The 20,182-nt window shown below is 38.9% G+C and overlaps 2 protein-coding genes across 2 annotated transcripts; one reads left to right on the plus strand and one right to left on the minus strand.

Moving 5' to 3' along the window:
* Nucleotides 1–1,566: 1,566 nt before the first annotated feature.
* Nucleotides 1,567–11,214, plus strand: LOC113838738 (vomeronasal type-1 receptor 4-like). The gene is made up of 3 exons (XM_035453683.1): nt 1,567–2,326; nt 7,637–7,807; nt 11,111–11,214. The coding sequence occupies exons 1-3, from the start codon at nt 1,567–1,569 to the stop codon at nt 11,212–11,214; spliced, it is 1,035 nt and encodes a 344-aa protein (XP_035309574.1).
* Nucleotides 11,215–14,600: 3,386 nt separating this feature from the next.
* On the minus strand, nt 14,601–15,491 carry LOC113838740 (vomeronasal type-1 receptor 4-like). Its single transcript, XM_027434287.1, has one exon. It carries the CDS (start codon nt 15,489–15,491, stop codon nt 14,601–14,603), a length of 891 nt encoding a protein of 296 aa, XP_027290088.1.
* Nucleotides 15,492–20,182: the final 4,691 nt, after the last annotated feature.

The raw sequence follows: 20,182 nt of genomic DNA on the forward strand, positions 1-20,182 counted from the left end.
CCTTGAGTTGGTCCAACCCAACATCTACGGCATCTAGAACCTCATGCTTGAGCTTCTGAAGGGACTTGTCCTCTGGAAAAATACTTAGAGTATCTCCAAGACTAGTGGGCCTGCCACAGAATACCCCAGAGGAATTCCAGTGAGGATCCAGCGATGATGGTTTACCAGAAACCAGAGGCTTTAACCAGACCAGTGGCTCAAGGCAATGAACATTTGCTTAAAATATCTTCTCATAGAGGATCTTTTTAATCCTCTCATGAGTCCCATTCTAGTTTTCTAGGCTTGCCACACACTAACTCCCACATTAAAATTTAAAAGCTAAGAAACAACAATGACACAAGGTTTACTGTGATCCTTCTCTGTTTGTATTTCCTCACATAATAGAATACTTTCAATTTTCTGATATATCCATTCTCTAGGGTGTTTCTCCAGTGCACAAATAAGGGAAACTGCTATTATCTGGTACTTCCCAGGGTCACCAGTTTGTTTTAATTCCTTCATATATCAACATAATTACACAAGCTGACTGTCTTTACATGGCTGAATGATGAGTGGGGCAATCGCACGCTTCCTGAGGCTTCTTGCTTCAGCCTGGTACTAATTCACAGCTGCTTCTCCCTGCTTATTCAATGGAATCTCACCCTACTTAAGAGTGTTCAGACACATTCTCCTGAGGGAATATAATAAAATATTGTACCTTAAGAGTCTTCTCCCAGTGCACTGATGGGCTCTCTGACCCAGTGCTTTTTCTTCTCCCATTTAGAATCTAGAATTCTGATCGGTGCCACATTATCCCAAAAGTAGTTTCAACAGGGATTGAACATTTCTGAATTAGATTTCATTCTTCAGATGGTGACATCATCCTTACCATTTCAGCTGACATATTTCTGTGGGCTATCATCCCTTTGAATGTCCACAGTGCTCTAAGAGTCCTAACCTGAGTGTGTACATATCTGTTTGTGTCTATGTGGTGTGACTTACATAAATGGTAGCTCTTAACGTAAGATAGGAGTTGTTACTTAAAGCATCATTTGAACACTTTTTATGCCTTTAGTAAAATTTTCATATGTAACTGTAGAAATATCATGAATGATATTATGATTTTTTCATTTATCTGGTTTTAATGTAAATGATATATACAATAAGAATTGGCAATTTTTTAGTTTGGTACAAATCATTGAAATTTTCTTCTTATATACCATGGTTGGTTAGAAAATGCTGGTTTATTATGACAGTCTTGGACTATGCGTCCTGCTATTGCCTCTTATAACAATTGCTTCTTACAGGGCAAATTAAATTTCCCATGATTTGACATATTCTATGATATGAGGAAGGCATACTATCCATTCACATAATCACGATGAGGCCTTTAGCCATCTTAGAGTAGATTGCAATGTAAGCAATAATTGACAATATCATAAAATATGAGAAATTTTTGTTATGTAGTCTAGTCTGGTTTTACGATTTAACCTCTCTGTAGATTTTGGGTTATTAATATTTTTCATTTATTTTGAACAGAGAAATGTCTTTGTCCATCATCTAATGAGAATCATGCCCACTAACAGAATGTATTTGTGGAATCTGACCATCAAAATAATTGTCTTGTCACTAACTACAATAGGAATTCTGGGAAATATCTCTGTGTTTTACTACTATTTAATCTGCTATGGAGACAGCAAATTAAAGACTGTAGATTTGATTCACATGCACCTGATGGCAGCCAACACCCTGATCATTCTCTCTACAGGAGTGCCCCACACGATGGCAGCTTTTGGTTTGAAGCAGTTTTTAAATGATTTTGGATGCAGATTAATTTTGTACATTGTAAGAGTTGGCCGAAGTATGTCCATTGGCACCACCTGCCTCTTGAGCGTCTTTCAGGCCGTCACCATCAGTCAGAAGGAATCCTGTTGTAAGGATCAAAAAGTCAAAGCTGCTAAGTACATTGGCTGCACCCTTTCCCTTGTCTGGGCCTCATACATATTGATACATTTCATTTTCTTTGTGTATCCAATTATCAAAAGTTATAGTAACAATGTGACAAGTAAACGAGATTTTGGTCACTGCTCTACTGCAGGGCGGGATGGAATCAATGACTCACTCTATGCAGCATTGGTGGTGTGCCCTGAAATCTGCTTTTCGTTGCTCATGGCCTGGTCTAGTGGCTCCATGATCGTCATTCTGTACAGACACAAGCAGAGGGTTCAGCACATCCGGAGCACTTGTGTTTCCATCAGAAACTTCCCTGAATCCAGAGCCACCCATAACATTCTGGTCCTGGTGTCTACTTTTCTGGCTTTTTATACTCTCTCTGCTATCTTACAAGGCTGTGTGGCTCTTTTGTCTAATCCTAGTTGGTGGCTGGTAAACATCAGTCACCTCACTTCTCTGTGTTTTCCTTGTTTTCCTTGTTTCCTTGTTTTCCTTTATTCTTATGAATCATTACTCCATGCCAAGTCTCAGCTTGGTCTGGATAAGGAATGTGAACACACTCATTCTTAAGTATGTAAATGATATAATTCTTACGGTATCCAGTTGTTTAGTCACCCATCTCCCTCACAAAGTAAGTACAGAAAGTTAAGTAGGTAGTGCCCTGTCCTTTAACTATTAATGTAAATGCTATGTCTCAGAGTTTTGTCAGCTGGTTGAATTAGCTGTCCACATTAGGCTTTCTCACTGTATAAAGAAGATTTCACTCCTCAACTTTCAGTGTCAAGTCTTCCCTCTGTCCACCTATGTACAAAAGAGTTAGAAAAAATGTTCTCAATCAAGCCATCCTTCTTCTGGCTTTCATTTGTCCAGGGCATGCTGAGTGCTTGGTTACTTCACAAAAATCTTATGGGTCATAAAGTCTATCTGCAAAGAAAGCTAATTCAGTGGCTGGCCTGGAAGTTGTGCTTCAGGAGGCCCCTGACTATTTACAACTGTTCTTGTCTTCAGCAGTATCAGAAAACTTCCTCAGCCATAACTTCCTACATACCCTACTTTCAGTTGCTCTAGAGACAATCACATGGGCTTGCTCTGTAGCTTGCACCAACAGTCTTCAACAACACCTTCAAACAGAGCATCTCCCCAGACCACTTAGTGAAAAACTATTATCAATATCCTTTACCTCATGCAGAAATTGAGTGTAAATAAATGGTGGTTTCAATGTTATCTTTTTTTCTTTGCAAATGTTTTTGATAAAATTTGAATCTGTGTTCATCAGGGAGATTAGAATGTAAATTCCATTTTATTATTTTGATGTTATCTGGTTTGGCAGCAGTGTAATGTGGACTTCATCAATAAAGTTTAGAAAATATTTGATATATACATTATGGAAATCAGTTTTGAGGTTCCTCAAAAAAATAAATAAAAAAAATAGAGCTGATATATGTCCCATCTTTTACACTCATGGGAATATACCCAGAATACTCCATTTATTTCCACAGAAATTTGTGCCCATCCATGTTTATGGCTGCTCTATTTACATGGTAATTGAATCCACATTTATATCCATGAATATATAAATCCATATTTTTGCTTACATATAAAATGGTATACTCATAAACTATTGTGAAACATGAAATAACAAAATTGTAGGAAAATTGATGGGCTTGTAATTAATAATATTAAGCCAGGTCTTACTAATTCAGAAAACAAATAACATGTTCTCTTCCTATAAAGTGCAAATCTGCTTATATGTATAGGTGACTGTAACTTTACTATTAGGTTTTGAAAGGAGACACAGAAAAATAATGTTAGGCAATGGTAGGGAAATTAACTCATGAGTTATGTAAGAAGATATCAAGATAAATATTTTTTCTATTTTCAACTAAGCCATTTTTCATCCTGTGGTGAATAAGGGTATGAAAATGTAATTGGTGGAAACAATGTAAAACCATGAGCAATCCAAGGCTTCTTTGAAGTATATAGATCTAAATTGAAATAAATTGAATTTGGTTCTGGCCAAGTATTCTTTTCTTTTCTCCATTTTTTTAATATTAGAAGCAAAATTGCTTTACATGCTTTACATGTCAATCCCAGTTCCCTCTCCCTCGCCTCCTCCCCTGGCCACCCACTAACTCCCTACCCATCCCATACCCTTTATGTTCCCCAGGGAGTCTGAAGCCTTCCAAAAGGTGGTCTTCAGAATCTGTCATATCCTTCTGGATAGCACCTAAGGCCTCCACCTTGTGTCTAGACTCAGGGTGTATCCCTCTTTGTGAAATGGGCTCCCAAAGTCCATTCCTATCCTATGGATAAGTACTGATCTACTACAAGAGGCCCCATAGATTTCTGAGGCCTCCTCACTGACACCGACATTCATGGGGTCTGGATCAGTACCATGCTCATTTCCCAGATATCAGTCTGGGGACCAAGAGCTCCCCCTTGTTCAGGCCATCTGTTTCTGTGAATGTCACCAGCCTGGTCTTGACCCCTTTGTTCATCACTCCTTGTCTGCAACTGGATTCCTTTTCAGTTCAAGGTTTTGCTGTGGGGGTCTGCTTCTACTTCTACCAGCTGCTGGATGAAGGCTATAGGATGGCATATGAATTAGTCATCAATCTCATCATCAGGAGAGGGCATTTTAAGGTAGCTTCTCCTCTGTTGCTTAGATTGTTAGTTGGTGTCATCATTGTAGCTCTCCAAACATTTTCCTAGTGCCTGATTTCTCTTTAAACCTAAAATGTCTCCCTCTATTATATTATCTCTTATCTTTGCTGTCTTCTGTCTTACCCCAGTTCAACCTCCCTGTCCCATCATGTGGTCCTCAAACCTCCTTTTCTGCCATTTTTTCATCCTGTGGTGGATAAGGGCATAAAAATGCAATTGGTAGAAACTGTAAAACTATGACCAAAGCTCCATGGCTTCATTGTAGCTTCTGAAGTATATAAATCTAAAATGAAATAAACTGAATTTGGACCTGGCCAAGTGTACTTTTCTTTTCTCCATCTTTATTTAAATTAGAAACAAAATTGCTAGGGGCTGGAGAGATGGCTCAGAGGTAAGAGGGTCGACTGCCCTTCCAGAGGTCCTGAGTTCAATTCCCAGCAACTACGGTGGCTCACAACCATCCATTGTGAGATCTGGTGCCCTCTTCTGCTATGCAGATATACAAGGAAGCAGAATGTTGTATACATAAAAATAAATAAATAAATAAATAAATAAAATCTTTTAAAAAATAAAGAAACAAAATTGCTTTACATGTCAATCCCAGTTCCCTCTCCCTCCCTACTCAGCTCCCCCCACTAACTCCTCCCCCATCCCATACCCTTTGTGCTCCCTAAGGAGGGTGAGGCCTTCCATAGGGGAGTCTTCAGAGCCTGTCATATACTTTTGGATAGCCTGTAAGTCTATCCTGTGTATCTAGGCTCAGAGGGTAACCCTCTATGTGGAAGGGGCTCCCAAAGTCCATTCCTACGCTATAGATAAGTATTGATCTACTACAAGAGGCCCCATAGATTTCTGAGGCCTCCTCACTGACACTGACATTCATGGGACATGGATCAGTCCTATGCTGGTTTCCCAGCTATCAGTCTGGGGACCAAGAGCTCTCCATTGTTCAGGTCAGCTTTTTCTGTTGGGTTTCACCAGCCAGGTATGGACCCCTTTGCCCATCAGTCATCCTTCTCTGCAACTGGATTTCAGTTCAGTTCACTGTTTAGCTGTGGGTGTCTGCTTTTACTTCCATCAGCTGCTGAATGAAGGTTTTAGGATAGCATGTAAGTCAGTCATCAATCTCATTATCAGGGGAGGGTATTTAAGGTAGTCTCTCCTTTGTTGCTTACATTGTTACTTGGTGTCATCCTTGTAGATCTCTAGACTTTTCCTTAGAGCCTGATTTCTCTTTAAACCTACTATGTCTCCGTCTATTATGGTAGAAACTAGAAAAATATTACAAAGAATCAATGAAACAAAGAGTTGGTTCTTTGAGAAGATCAACAAGATGGATAAACCTCTATGCAAACTAATCAAAAGGCAGAGGGAGCATGCAAATTAACAAATCAGAAATGAAAAGGGGGATATAACAACAGACACTGAGGAAATCCAGAGAATCATCAGATCATACGTTGAAAACCTGTACTCCACAAAATTTGAAAATCTAAAGGAAATGGACAGTTTTCTGGATAGATGTCACTTATGAAAATTAAACCAAGAACACATAAGCAATTCAAATCGACGTATAACCCCTAATGGAATAGAAGCAGTCATCAAAAGCCTTCCAACCAAAAAAAAGCCCAGGATTGATGGCTTCACTGCAGAATTCTACCAGAAATTCAATCAAGAGCTAATACCATTACTCCTCAAATTGTTCCACAAAACAGAAGCAGCAGGGACATTGCTAAATTCTTTTTATGAGGATACAATCACTTTAATACCCAAGTCACACAAAGATACAACTAAAATAGGGAACTACAGACCAATATCCCTCATGAACACTGATGCAAAAAATACTCAACAATATATAGGCGAACTGAATCTTAGAACACATCAGAAAAATCATCCACCCTAATCAATTCCACTTGTAGGCATATATAGCCAAAAGAAGCACATTCATACAACAAGGACATCTGTTCAACGATGTTCATAGCAGCACTATTTGTAATAGCCAGAAACTGGAAGCAGCCTAGATGCCCCTCAACTGAAGAATGGATAGAGAAAATGTGGTACATTTACACAATGGAGTACTACTCAGCAGAAAAAAAACAATGGAATCTTGAAATGTGCAGGAAAATGGATGGAACTAGAAGAAACCATTCTGAGTGAGATAACCCAATCAGAAAAAGACAAACATGGTATGTACTCATTCATATGTGGATTTTAGACATAGAGGAAAGGATTACCAGCCTACAATCCACACTACCAGAGAAGCTAGGAAACAAGGAGGGCCCTAAAAGAGACATACATGATCCCCTGAGCAAATTGAGAGCATGGGAAGAGGGGGGAGGGAGCTACGAGAATGAGAAGGGAAGAAGAGGAAGGATGCAGAGGTCATGAGGGAGCAGAAAGGTTGAGTCAGGTGTAGATTAGAAGAAAGGATATGGGATAGGTTGGGTTTTAGTTGGGGGTGGCAGGGGAGGAGGGGAGGGAGAAGGGAACTGGGATTGACATGTAATTCAATATTGTTTGTAATTCAAATAAAAAAGGTCAAAAAAGATTAAAAAGCTATTTTTAATAAAATGAGTATTTTACTTTTAAAAATGTGTTAATGAACTGAATATATTTTACTAAGAAATAAGGATTTCCAAAAATGATTTTAAAATGAGTTTACATCCTCTCCATCATGAAATTTAGATTATTTTAGGAACACATGTCCAATGGAGTGGGTCCATCAGAAAGAAATTGGAAGTAGATAATCAGCTTGTTTCTTGGGCCCATTTGATTGGACACTGCTCCACTGCAGGCTGGGATGAAATGAATGGCTTACTCTATGCAGCATTGGTGGTGTGCCCTGAAGTCCTTTTTTCCTTGCTTATGGCCTGGTCCAGTGGTTCCATGATTGTCATTCCATACACACACAATAAGAGGGTTCAACACATCCATAGCACCCATGGTTCCAGGAGAAGCTCCCCTGAGTCCAGAGCCATACAGAACACCCTGGTCCTGGTATTTATCTTCCTGGCGTTTTACACTCTCTCCTCTATCTTACAAGGCTGCATAGCTCTTTTGCATAATCACAGCTGTTGGCTGGTGAACAACACTCGCCTCACTTCTTTATGTTTTCCCTCTTTTGCACCCTTGGTTCTTATGAATCATTACTCCAGACTACCTAGACTCATTTTGGTTCAGCATAAGGAATATAAGTCACTGATTCTTATTTTGAGTATGAAAATGATATGTTTTGTGTGGTGTGCAGATGTTACTCACCTATCACTGTCACACAGATGGACTCAAAGATGGAGATCATTTGATTATGTTATTGTATGACCCAAAATATTCTTTCATTTTCCCTTTTACTGAAAAAAGATTATTTTGTTATATAATATATCCTGATTACAGTTTCTCCTCACTCTCCTCCCCACACTTCCTCTCCACCTCCCCTTCCATGCTCACACACTTTCTTACTGTCATTATGAAAGAATAGGTTTCTGAGGCATAACAACAATGCGTAACAATACAAAAGATAATTTTAAAAAAAACTCATTGAGACTGCCCAAGTCAAACCAACAAAAGTGCCAAGAGAAGGCACAAGAATCAGAGAACCACTCGTTCGTAAACTCAGCTGACTCATAAAAATACTACAGTGACAGCTATGATATAAATGCAGAGGACTAGATGACAACCCGTTCAGTCCCTGTGCTTGTGGCTTCGGTCTCCATGAATTCGTAGAAGGTTTTACTAAATTGATTCAGTGGTCCATGTTCTCTTCATGTCATTCATCACCCTCTGGCTCTTACCCTCTTTCTGCCTCCTCTACGATGGGCTTGTCTGAGCTCTGAGGGGATGGATTTGATAGAAACATTCAATTTGCTATCCCTGAATTCATAAGTACTTTTTATCACATCAGGATTCTTGCACGAGTGACAGGAGATACAGGGATAATCCCTCAGCATAATAATGGATACTTACAACAAACTTTCAACCAAGTGCTAGGACCCAAGAATATTACACACAGGACTCATAGGCTTGCTGACCACAACTGGTGATGATTAACCTTCAAAGGCGTCCACAATGTTTCTAAATAGTACCAATGATGAGGTATATCATGCAGAACCCAAGTCTTTGAAAGGATTTTCTATTGATTCATATCAGTAACAGAACAATTTGGGGAAAGAATCAAACATTAAGGAATATAAATGAGTACAAAGAATGAAATTACCTGGAGAATATTGAATAATTGCATGGTGTTTAGTCGAACACATATGGATTCGGAGGACGCACAGAACAAGGCTATGGAAGAAACAGATGTTTGAAAATGGACTTAATACTAGCGAGGTCGCTTCTAAGGAACCTAAACTAATAAAAAACAGACAATCACTCAAAGAATTTGCAGGGTGGAAAATGGACTAATTACAGAGTATTGAGGTATGATAAGGTGTAATGGATTTGTTAAACTCTCAATGGCAGAAAGATAGTGGATGTTGGATGTGGACAATATTTTCACAATGACTCTGTCAGACCACTGTACCCTTATCTGACCATAGAGAGGTCATGACACTAATAACATTGTCTATGAATTCAGGTCCCACACATGCCAAGCTTTAGACACAGTAATAGCTGTCAATGTAACTAGAGTTTTTCTAGAAGTTGATTTAAGACTTCTTGAAAAATTGTTGGGTCCACTCTTTGGAAATGATCATATATGATGAGACCCATTATTTTGTGTAATTGATGTCCTATAGGCAATATCTAGCTTCAGAGTGGTGCCCAATTATCCTCTTATGGGTAGAGGAGATGGGTCCTTCATTATGCCCTAGCTGGCTTTCAAATTCATAGCCTCTTTTATTTTAGTTACCTATATAATTATGTAAATATAGTGATATATTATCATTGTATAAATATAATATAATATATTAGAAGGTGTTAAATATGATAAATATGCTGGTTTCATAATGATTACCACTATATTCATATTTGTAATGTGCTAAATTGATTGTGCTGATGATATATATGTATTTTTATGTCTGGCCACATGCTATAGGATAAAAAAATTCCCTAGGGAAGACTGATGTTTTCTTTATCTACACTAATTAATTTCATGTAGCTGTCCATGCACATGAACCTCGTCAGAGTTCCCATCTATGTTGGCATGGCAAGTAGGGCTGTGACTCTTCAGGCCCTGTTTTGAAAATGGTAGTCTTGAAATTTCATGATAAACTTAGTACTCGCTCACGTGGAGAAAAATCCATGCCTGGTACTACACATAGCTTACTGGTTTAACGACTGATAAGGCTGTTGGCATAGAAGAGATCCTACTATTTCCACCTTTCCAAACCACTATAATTTAAAACTGCATTCTCTATTTTCTCTGAAACCTACAGGTATGAATAGGTCTCAGCCCTAATCAGCAAACAGCATCAATTTGTAACAGATAGAGATCATTAGTACACAACTGGTTAAAATTCACAGAACAACTGACCCTAGGGTCCCCAGCCCAAATCTGATGCATCTACAACACAAGCCCTGTAGAGAAGATTCAGAAAAATGTGGACAAAGGTATGAAAATGTTGTAAAATCTAGAGGACAGGACTTCTGCTGAGAGATTATATTTTGCCTATATAACAAGGAAGCAGAGCATTTTACTTACCTGTGTATATTGTGTATTTAAACCTAGATGAGTATTTTTACTCATCTAGCAGTCATAGAACAGGATATACATAAGTGAGAAAACATATCCTATTTTTTCAAGGAAAATGCATTTTATTGCAAATTTGTTATTTTTGTCCACAACTAAATAAAATTCACACCCAACTCCTCCCTACAATGTGTCTTTGATGAAGATACGCTCTCATGAAAGCAGTTATCGCTGTGACTCATGCTTCTCCAATGTTGGTAATTCTTTATTGGTAATGATCTGATTGAAAAAAATTGTAACACTTTTAAAGTTTACATCCATCTTTGGTGTTCCCTGGATTAGAAATAAAATTTAAGCAAGGGTTGGATTATACTAACAATACAATTACAGAACACAATAGGACAAAAAAAAAAAAACCAAAAGATGGTGACTTCCACTCTGATCCCCGCCCTTTGCTTGAGGAGAGTGTGGGCTCTGCTTGGGCCCCACATCCTACCTTCCCTGACTCTATGGATCTTTCTGGGCCTGAAACTCTCATAGAGTCCACTCGCCCTGGCTGGAAGGACCACACCTCACTCTTGTTCCCTCTCCACCCTCTGCCCTCTGCTTGAGGTGAGTGTGCGCTCTACTCAGACCCCAACTACCGCCATCCCCCCTCTTTGAATTTTCCTGTGCCTGCTCCTCTAATAAACTCCAGAAATTCCATATATTGACAGTTTGCTACTTTAACTCCTGCCAGCTTGTTCCAAGAATTTATGTGAACAAATATTGCTGCTGGATCCTGCCTGTTCCATTTATACCTCCAACTAATGTACATCCTACCTTATTATATTTGTGTCCCTACCACAACCAGAAGATAATTTCCTTACACATTTTATTCTTCTTCCTAAGTTCCTGTTAAAGGAGCCACCTGTAAGCTACAGTGCTTATTTGCTAAACTAGAGTCTCCTGATATGATGATTACTACAAAGTTCCACAATCATTCAAAATGCTGACATTAAAATACTCTGGAGGGCCTCAAAATATGATGTATCAGTCTCCCCAAATTTAGGGGTCATCATACAGTAGATGTAGAAAGAGTATTGGAAGCCAGGTGTTGGTGGCGCACACCTTTAATACCAGCACTCGGGAGGCAGAGGCAGGTGGATCTCTGTGAGTTCGAGGCCAGCCTGGTCTCCAGAGCGAGTGCCAGGACAGCCTCCAAAGCCACAGAGAAACCCTGTCTCAAAAAAAGAAAGAAAGAGTATTAGAATACTTCTGGTGGTAGATGATTCTGAGAAAACAGCTTTGTACAGATATAATTTGTGAAATATTTCTCTGGCCACATGCATAAAACCTGCAAGTGTTGAAATTTTTCAAGCTTCTAGAATATTGGGGCATGTCTGGATATCCAACTCATAAGCTTCTGAGACATAACAGCAATGCATAACAAGATAAAAATAGTTTTATTAAAATATCTCATTGAGACTGCACAAGGCAAACCAACAAAAGTAAATGTCCCAAGAGAAGGCACAAGAATCAGAGACCCCCTCATTCATAAACTCAGCAGAGTCATACAAATGCTAAAGCGACAGCTAGAATATATATGCAGAGGACTAGATGAAAAATGCTTGCAGCTTCTGTCTCCCTGAGTTCATAGGAGATTTGTTCACTTGATTCAGAGAGCCTTGTTCTCTTGGTGTCATTCATCGCCCTGGGTCTTACCCTCAAACTACCTCAGCTCTGATGGGCTTGTCCAAGCTCTTGGGGTATGGATTTGATAGAACCATTGAATTGGGCTTCCTTGATGCCATAAATACTTTTAACATACTCAGCATCCTTGCATGAAATAACAAGAAATACAGGGATATTCCCTCAGCGTAATAAATGATACTTAATACAAACCTACAACTAAGAGTTAGGACCAACAAATTTTCTTTTGCTTTTTTGTTTTTGGGGTTTTTTTGGTTTTTGAGATAGGGTTTCTCTGTGGATCTTTAGAGCCTATCCTGTCACTTGCTCTGTAGACAAGGCTAGACTCAAACTCACAGATATCTGCATGCCTCTGCCTCCCAAGTGCTGGGATTAAAGGCGTGCACCACCAACACCCAGCTCAGTACCAAATATTTTATGCATAGGACTCACAGGCTTGCTGACTGTCACTGGTTTTCTTTATCCTTCAAAAGTGTCCACCATTTTTCTATATAATACCAATGTTGGGGTATATCCTGCAAAACCAAAGTCTTTGAAAGCATTTTCTATTTGATTCTTATCAGTAACGGAACAGGTTGGGGGAGGATAAAACACAAGGGAAGATAAATGAGTGCACAAAATAAAGTTAACTGGGGAATATTGGTCAGTGCATATCTGAGTAGGAAAAAGGTGCTCCCCCAAACCACTAAGACCTTAGGTGTCAAAGGCAAGTGTGAGTGTCACAGAGGAGATGCAAATGCCTGAAACTTGAGGGACAAAGCACTTGGAGCCAAACAAACACAGAGGACATGGTGTGTAGTCAAACATGTTTGGATTTGGAGGATGCACAAGAGGAGGGAAGACACAAATGATTGACAATGGACTCAATACTACAGAAGTCACTGCTAAGGAGCCTAAACTAATAAAAACAGTCACTCAAAGAGTTTTCAGTGTAGAAAATGGACTAATTAGAGACTATTGAGGTATGAGGAATTGCATTTCTGAAACTCTCAGTGGTAGGAAGATAGTGGGTGTAGGATATAGACAATGTTTTCACAATGATCCCTGTAAGACCTGTGTACCCTTATCTATGTAGGACATAGATAGTGTTCTACAATACAACCCACACACCATGCCTCAGAGAGCACATGACACTAATAACATTTACTATGAAATCATGTTCCACACATGCTGAGGTTTAGAACAGTAAGAGCTGTCAAGCTAACTAGATGTCTTCTAGAAGTTGATTTAGACCTTGTAACACATTGCCAGATCCTGTCCTTGTGAGGGATCATACGTAATGAGACTCATTATTTTGTGTAATTAATATGCTATGGGAAAGAGGATGTAACATCAAAACGGTGCCCAATTCTCCTTTTCTGTGCATTAGAGAAGACTCCTCCCTTATCCCCTAGCAGTCTTTCAAATTCGTAGCCTCTTTTATTTCAACTAGCTATTTAATTATGCAAATATAATAATTTAATTGTATAAATATAGTACATAATAACAGGCATCAAATATGCTATTTTTGTAATAATTACCACTATATTCGTATTTGTAATGTGCTAAATTCCTTGTGCTAATGATATATATGTATTTTTAGGTCTGACCACAGGGTATAGGGTAACAAATCCCTAGGGAAGACTGATGTTGCCTTTATCTACACTCATTAATTACATGTAGATGTCCGTCCAGATTTCCCATCCATGTGGTCATCGCAAGCAGGGCTGTGACTCTTCAGGCCTTGTTTTAAAATCATAATCTTGAAAATTCATGAATAAATTTAAGACTGGCTCAAGTGGAGAAAATCCATGCCTGTCACTATACATAGGTTACTAGTTTAATGACTGATAAGGCTGTTGACATAGAGGAGATCCTACTATTTCCACCTTTCTAAACCACTATAATTTAAAACTGCATTCTCTATTTATTCTGAAATCCACAGGTAAGAATAGGTCTCAGCTCTAATCAGCAAACAGCTTCAATTCATAACAGATAAAGAGCATTACAGTAGTACTCAGCTGGTCAAAATTAACAGAACAATTGGCACTAAGGTGCCCAGCCCTGATTTGATGTATCTACAACACAAGTCCTGTAACTAATATTCAGAAAAAGGTGACAAACGTCTGAAAATGTTGTAAAGTCCAGCGGACAGGACATCTGCTGAGAGATTACATCTTGTTTACTTAACAAGGAAGCAGAGCTTATAGTACCCTTCTACCTACCAGTGTATATCTTGTGTTTACTCCCACATTTAAATATTTAGCAGTCATAGAGCAGAATATACATAGGTGAGGAAGCATGTTTTTTTCCAAGCAAAATGCATTTTACTGAAAATTTGTTTTTTTTTCTCCAAGCAACATGCATTTTACTGAAAAAAATTTTTTCCACAACTAAATAAAATTCACACACAAGCCCCCGCCCCCACGATGCATCATTGATTAAGGTGCACTCTCATAATGAAAGCCCGAAATGGTTATGATGCAAACATCTCCAATGTTGATACTTCATTACTGACAATGATCTGATTGAAAAAATATTGTACCAGTTTTAAAGTTTACATCCGTCCTTAGGTTTTTTCCAGATTCGAGATGAAATGTAAGTAAGCAAGTAATGATAAAATGATAGAACACATTAGAACAAAAAGAATAGAAAGAGGGCAGGCTATAAATGTTAGGACTCTCTGACGTGTAACATATGTTGTTTGTTATTAGCAGAGCCTGGTAACTAGGGTGTAGTGTTTGATGAGAAGAAAGGGACACAATGCTGGAAAGCAAGCAGCTGTGGCTACACTGGCATGGACCAGCCCCCGAGAGGTTCCGTTTACAAAAGTTAAGCACATGGTTAAGATACCAGATGTTGAATAAAGGAGCACAAAACTGCTGACTAGGACAAGGATGGTTTGGGTGGCTCTGGTCTCAGGAGATGATTTGGGACACAGAACTCTATGCATGTATTGGACCCTCTGCTTGTGCTTCAGCAGGACGAGCACCATGGAACCACTGGCCCATAGCATGAGAACCAAACACATGACATCAGAGGAGCCCAATAAGATAACATATAAGGCATTCGTTAGATTGTGAGGTTTGGCCACAGCACAGTATAGCAAATCACGGAAATCAGTGCAGTTTTTTCCATCCCCCAGGTCTGTCACTAGCACAGGAATGAGGGCATTTAACACCATTTGCAGGGGCCAACACATGTTGACAGAAGGTCCAATGACATTGTAGGCTCTTGCTTTGAAGTATTTGTACTTGGCATTCCTTGGGGTGATCATGATGGCTTGGAAGAAACTTAAGAGGGCTGTGGACCCAAGGGATACTCCTCTGGCAACTCTATGAAAGTAAAAGACAAGTTTACATGCAATGGAATCTAAAAAATATGTCCAACCAAAAGCAGCCATTGTCTGAGGGATTCCTTTACAGAGCAGAACCATGAAGTTAGCACAGGTCAGGCTTTTGACAATAAGGTCTGTAGGCCTGGCTTTGATCCCAGAGAATTCATTGATGATGAAACAGCAAAGCAAGGCTGAGTTCCCCATCATTCCCAGTGTAGTCTGGGACACAAAGATGATCCCCATGACCAGGTCTGTTGATATCATTCTGTTTAATTTGTGTGATTATTACTTAATGTGAGACCCAGACATCTCTAGATAGATATGAAGAAGTACTGTCTTCATGCCATGTTAAATATTGTGTTTCTCAGCAACCAGAACATTTCATTGTTGAGGAATTAGAAACTGTGTCATTTTCATAAGAAGATTCCTGAGTTTGATAGCAGGTTGATTGTGGTGGTATGTCAAATCTATAGGGTCCTTCATTTTGAGTTGGCATATTGCATAGTGCCTCATAATCAATATTCCGTCTAAATTTGTTGCTGCCTTGCATCCAAGGTTCCATTTGTAAGACTGTTAAGACAATTAATCATATTTTAGTAAGATAAATACAGCCAGACAGACTGAAACAAACACAGAGAGACTCAGTGGGAGAGAGAGAGTGTGTTAGAGGACCTTCACTGGATGTTTGTCTCCCTTTAACTGCATAAGCCTACAAACTGCAAAGGTAGAAGGCAGTTACCTTTGCACACTGACATCACTCTACCAGATTCCCCAGATCCTACCAATGGCAAAAGCAAGGCCTAGGCCCTATCCCAAAGGATAGGACAGACTCTGAAGACCCCCATGGAAGACCTCACCCTCCCTGGGGAGGAGAAAGGGTATGGGATAGGTAGGGTGTTAGTGGCGGGGGGGGGGCAAGGGAGGAGGGAAGGGAGAGGGAACTGTGCTTGACATATAAAACAATCTTGTTTCTAATTTAAGTAAAAAATGGAAAAAGAAAGACATAGCAGGATTGAAAACATATAGAACAAATAGAGTAATAATCATCAGAATGCATGCAACACTTTTTCACCAATTAAAATACATCCTGCTAGAAAAGAAAAACTAACCATATTAAAATCGTATGTTCATTCTTTTCTCTGTTCCATTTAAAAACTCCTTCTATGTGTTTCCAAACAATCCTGTCATATCCTGAAACATTTTTAGACCATAATCACGTAAGTATAAAACACAATTACCTAAAGACAACAATGTGGATTGTATAAAAATAATTTTGCCTAAAAATTGAATTCAATAAACGTTAAAATTGCTTCAATATCACAATTACAGTGAGGAAGACTTTTGCCTTCTTTTTTCCAATGTAGTGTTATTCACACCTGGAAAAGTTCACTAATGCGGTCCACTTGTCTAAATACAATCCAAATGAAATTATACCTACATTAACCTGTAAAATACATAATATTTTCAATTACACAGAACAAAGGTATGTACTGGGTCTGCACATATGTCCCAGTAGTACTCAGAAGAGAAAATCGTGCCTACTGGTTAGATCTTCCAAAACCACTGATGTGAGCATTCATCCCCAACTATGAAAATAAGAATTTGTTACTGTGTGACAAACCCCATTATAACCGCTTACTGTTGGTATCTACAGATATAGGACTTTTCTGTGTTTTATGTACATGAATACAACATTGGATCCTCATTAAAGTTACTTCCTTCACAAAAGGAACATAGCCTAATAAATCCACTGTGCACTGAGGTTTGCACTAGTAAAAAGAAAACCACCAATTCCTCTGGAAGCCAGAGTTCAAAGGGGATTTATACAATCCAGCATGGATAGCTCATGTCTGTATGAAAGCCATCTCTTAGCTCACTGTGGCTGCCATGAATGTAGCATCTCACTGAACAGAGCCTGAGACTTCTAAAGAGAAGGGGTGGGGAGGTGAACCCGTGAGCACTGTTACAAGTGTCTCAATCACAAAGATCCCACCTATGTCTAATTAATAACCAACAGCTATGACCTTAGCAAATAGTTCTAAGAAGATCTGAAAAGAACTTAAAGAACATCTCACGTACAGATTTCTTACCGTGCTGAGGCATCAGGTGTAATCAGCCCCTGTGCTGGTGTCTCTAGTGAAAGAGAAAGACTCGTTCAGTTCTGCAGTCACACAGATTGCAGCAGATTGCCCTCACTTCAGCAAACCTTCAGGAAAAAAATTCAAGACTCACCCGAGAAAGTAAATTTCTCTGCGATGGGTGATGCTGGATAGACCTTCACTGGACAGAAGGACGGATAGCCTGTATCCATATAGGAACAAATCCCCTGCACACTCTGACTGACATGTTGATATGCTTAGACCCCATTTCCCTTGTGGTCCAGATGATGTTATAGGAGGAAACCTTGACACTGTCTGATGAAATGATATCACCCCTGAAGTACACATCTTTACATCACAGACTGAGAAACTTTCAATTGGGTTGAACTGCAGAGAGACATGATGAATATCCGTCTGCATTTTTCTCTCTTGGGTGTTAGGACACAAAGGGAACCCAGGGCACTGGAGGAGAGGGATGGATTCTCAGGAACAGGGAGTGATGGCAAATGAGAAAGTCTATGTGAATGTTGAATTGTGGAGCTACTCTCCTCAACTTTTACAGAATATATGAGTAGAAAATGCACACACACACACACACACACACACACACACACACACACACACAGAGAGAGAGAGAGAGAGAGAGAGAGAGAGAGTTACAGAGAGAGAGAAATATAAAAATACCAAGTGAAATTATTTTCCAGAAGCCAAATGCAACATTTTTGTTATAGGAACAAGGCTTGGATTAATTAATAACACATTTCTCAATCTTTCACAATTTAGGAAATACATTGTTAGTGTAATTTAAGAACACAGGAGTTAAGTGTGCATTATGAAGATGAAAATTTCAAATAGCAAAAATATTTTAATAAGAAGAGACTTTTTATATAGGTACTGGTACCTGGACTGATTGGTCCAAGTCTACAGTCTGTAGCTCTCCTAAGATGGAAAACCTAGTTCTAAACACACAGAACTCAAAAGGCAAAACTCACAATATTACATATATTCTGCCTATATTTACACAGAAGTTTATTTTTTTTTAAAAAATGCCTTTCTTATTTGTCCTAGGCAGCTTTGTGAGCAGAGAAAGGAGATTAGATTACAAGAGCAGAAATAGCAGTCAGTCTTATGACCTACAGTTATATAAGAACAGCAAATTTTACAAGATTAGTATATTTAAAAATATACTTCCATGTCTGCAAAATGGGAATGGGCTGGTGGGATACAGCCTACATAATTTAGAGGCATTTTACTTTATATATACACCTTAATCATTGGATATTAAAACCTTAAATGCATTGGAGGCTAACATACCTCTGTAAGTATGCTAACTGTGTACCAAACAGACCAAAGTCTCACCTTTTTCATTCTGAGGATCTACAACTACCTCTCCTGTTTGTGAGGATCTGTACATACAGCAGTTAGCAGTGACTTCCAGACAACAGCGAGATGTGTGGAACCAGCCTCAGATAGTTCTCACTTCAGTGACATTGTCCTTGTACTTTTTGGTACATTATGTGCGTTTGTGAATTTATGACTCTCTCTCTCTCTCTCTCTCTCTCTCTCTCTCTCTCTCTCTCTCTCTCTCTCTGTGTGTGTGTGTGTGTGTGTGTGTGTGTGTGTGTGTGTGTGTTTGTCCTGGTATGAAATCTGGTTTACTCTGTAACTGAGCTTTATAAAATGTGATGGCGAACCGTTTATATCCTTGTTCACATATCCTACAAATATCAGATAGGGTATAACCTTGAGTGGGAATCATTAATGTGACTTCCTATACAAGACCTGAACAAGGATGATACTGATATACAAGCTTAAATGGAAGGAATGCATCTCATGTATCCTCAATTGTAGTCAAAGAACTTCAGGCAACTGGACCCTAAGCTCATGTCCTTATGAAGAAGGATTATTATATCTCTTAACACGCATCAGATTATCTTCTTTTTTATAGTCCATTGTGGTCAAACAGAGGTCAACCATCATTCAAGGTGCTGAGAAGAAGAGACCCCATAGGACCCAGCTAATAAGAGGGACATCTACACCACAACTCTTCCTCCAACAACTCAGGGATCATTTTGGAAGAAGAGACAGATAGAATGTTAGAACATTGCAATTGTATATATTTCTATGGAAACAGGATTTCTACATAGAGGACAGGGCACTTGCACTAGTGAATTCACCTATTTCTATAGTAGGCAAAAAACATGCACATGATGAAGCTAAACAAAATTTCAGGAGATTGGAAGTTGCCATGATGTCCTTCTCGTAGCTGAGGGGCTCTGAACCACAGATGACTTATGGGAGGGCTGTGTCAGATTTCTTTAGTGATTTGTACTTTGAGAGGCTTCCTGTGCTTCCACAGAGGCCCTTGTACTATGAACATAAGAGCATCTGTAAGTTCAGCCAGTAGTTGTTTTCTTCTGCTGTTCATTTTTTTTGTTTATTTGTTAGCAACAAGTGAAAATTGGAGGGAATTGTGTGGGGTTAAATAAAAGACATGGGAAGGAGATAATGGTGGATGGATTTGAGGAAAAATATGCATATATGAAATATTCAAAGAGTATTCTACTTAATAGTAGTAAAAGTTGTAAAACTTAAAAAAACTTAATTCATAGGGGAAGAAGTCAGAGCAGCATAGATTCAATGATGCATAGATATTTCCTTAAATTTTTCCTGAATTTGACATCAAAATTTCTAGCACTGGTGACACAGTCAGCCTTCAGGGATAATGAAAACTCAACTCCTCTTCAAAATCATGAGATGTTCATAAGAAATTTATAAGCCTGTCTTTAATTAACAACTGGAAGAAGTTTGATAATAATTTTGTCTCCCAAAGACACACTGTCATTTCCACTGCAG

The sequence above is a fragment of the Cricetulus griseus genome, unplaced genomic scaffold, assembly GCF_003668045.3.
Source record: "Cricetulus griseus strain 17A/GY unplaced genomic scaffold, alternate assembly CriGri-PICRH-1.0 unplaced_scaffold_11, whole genome shotgun sequence".
Taxonomy (NCBI): domain Eukaryota; kingdom Metazoa; phylum Chordata; class Mammalia; order Rodentia; family Cricetidae; genus Cricetulus; species Cricetulus griseus.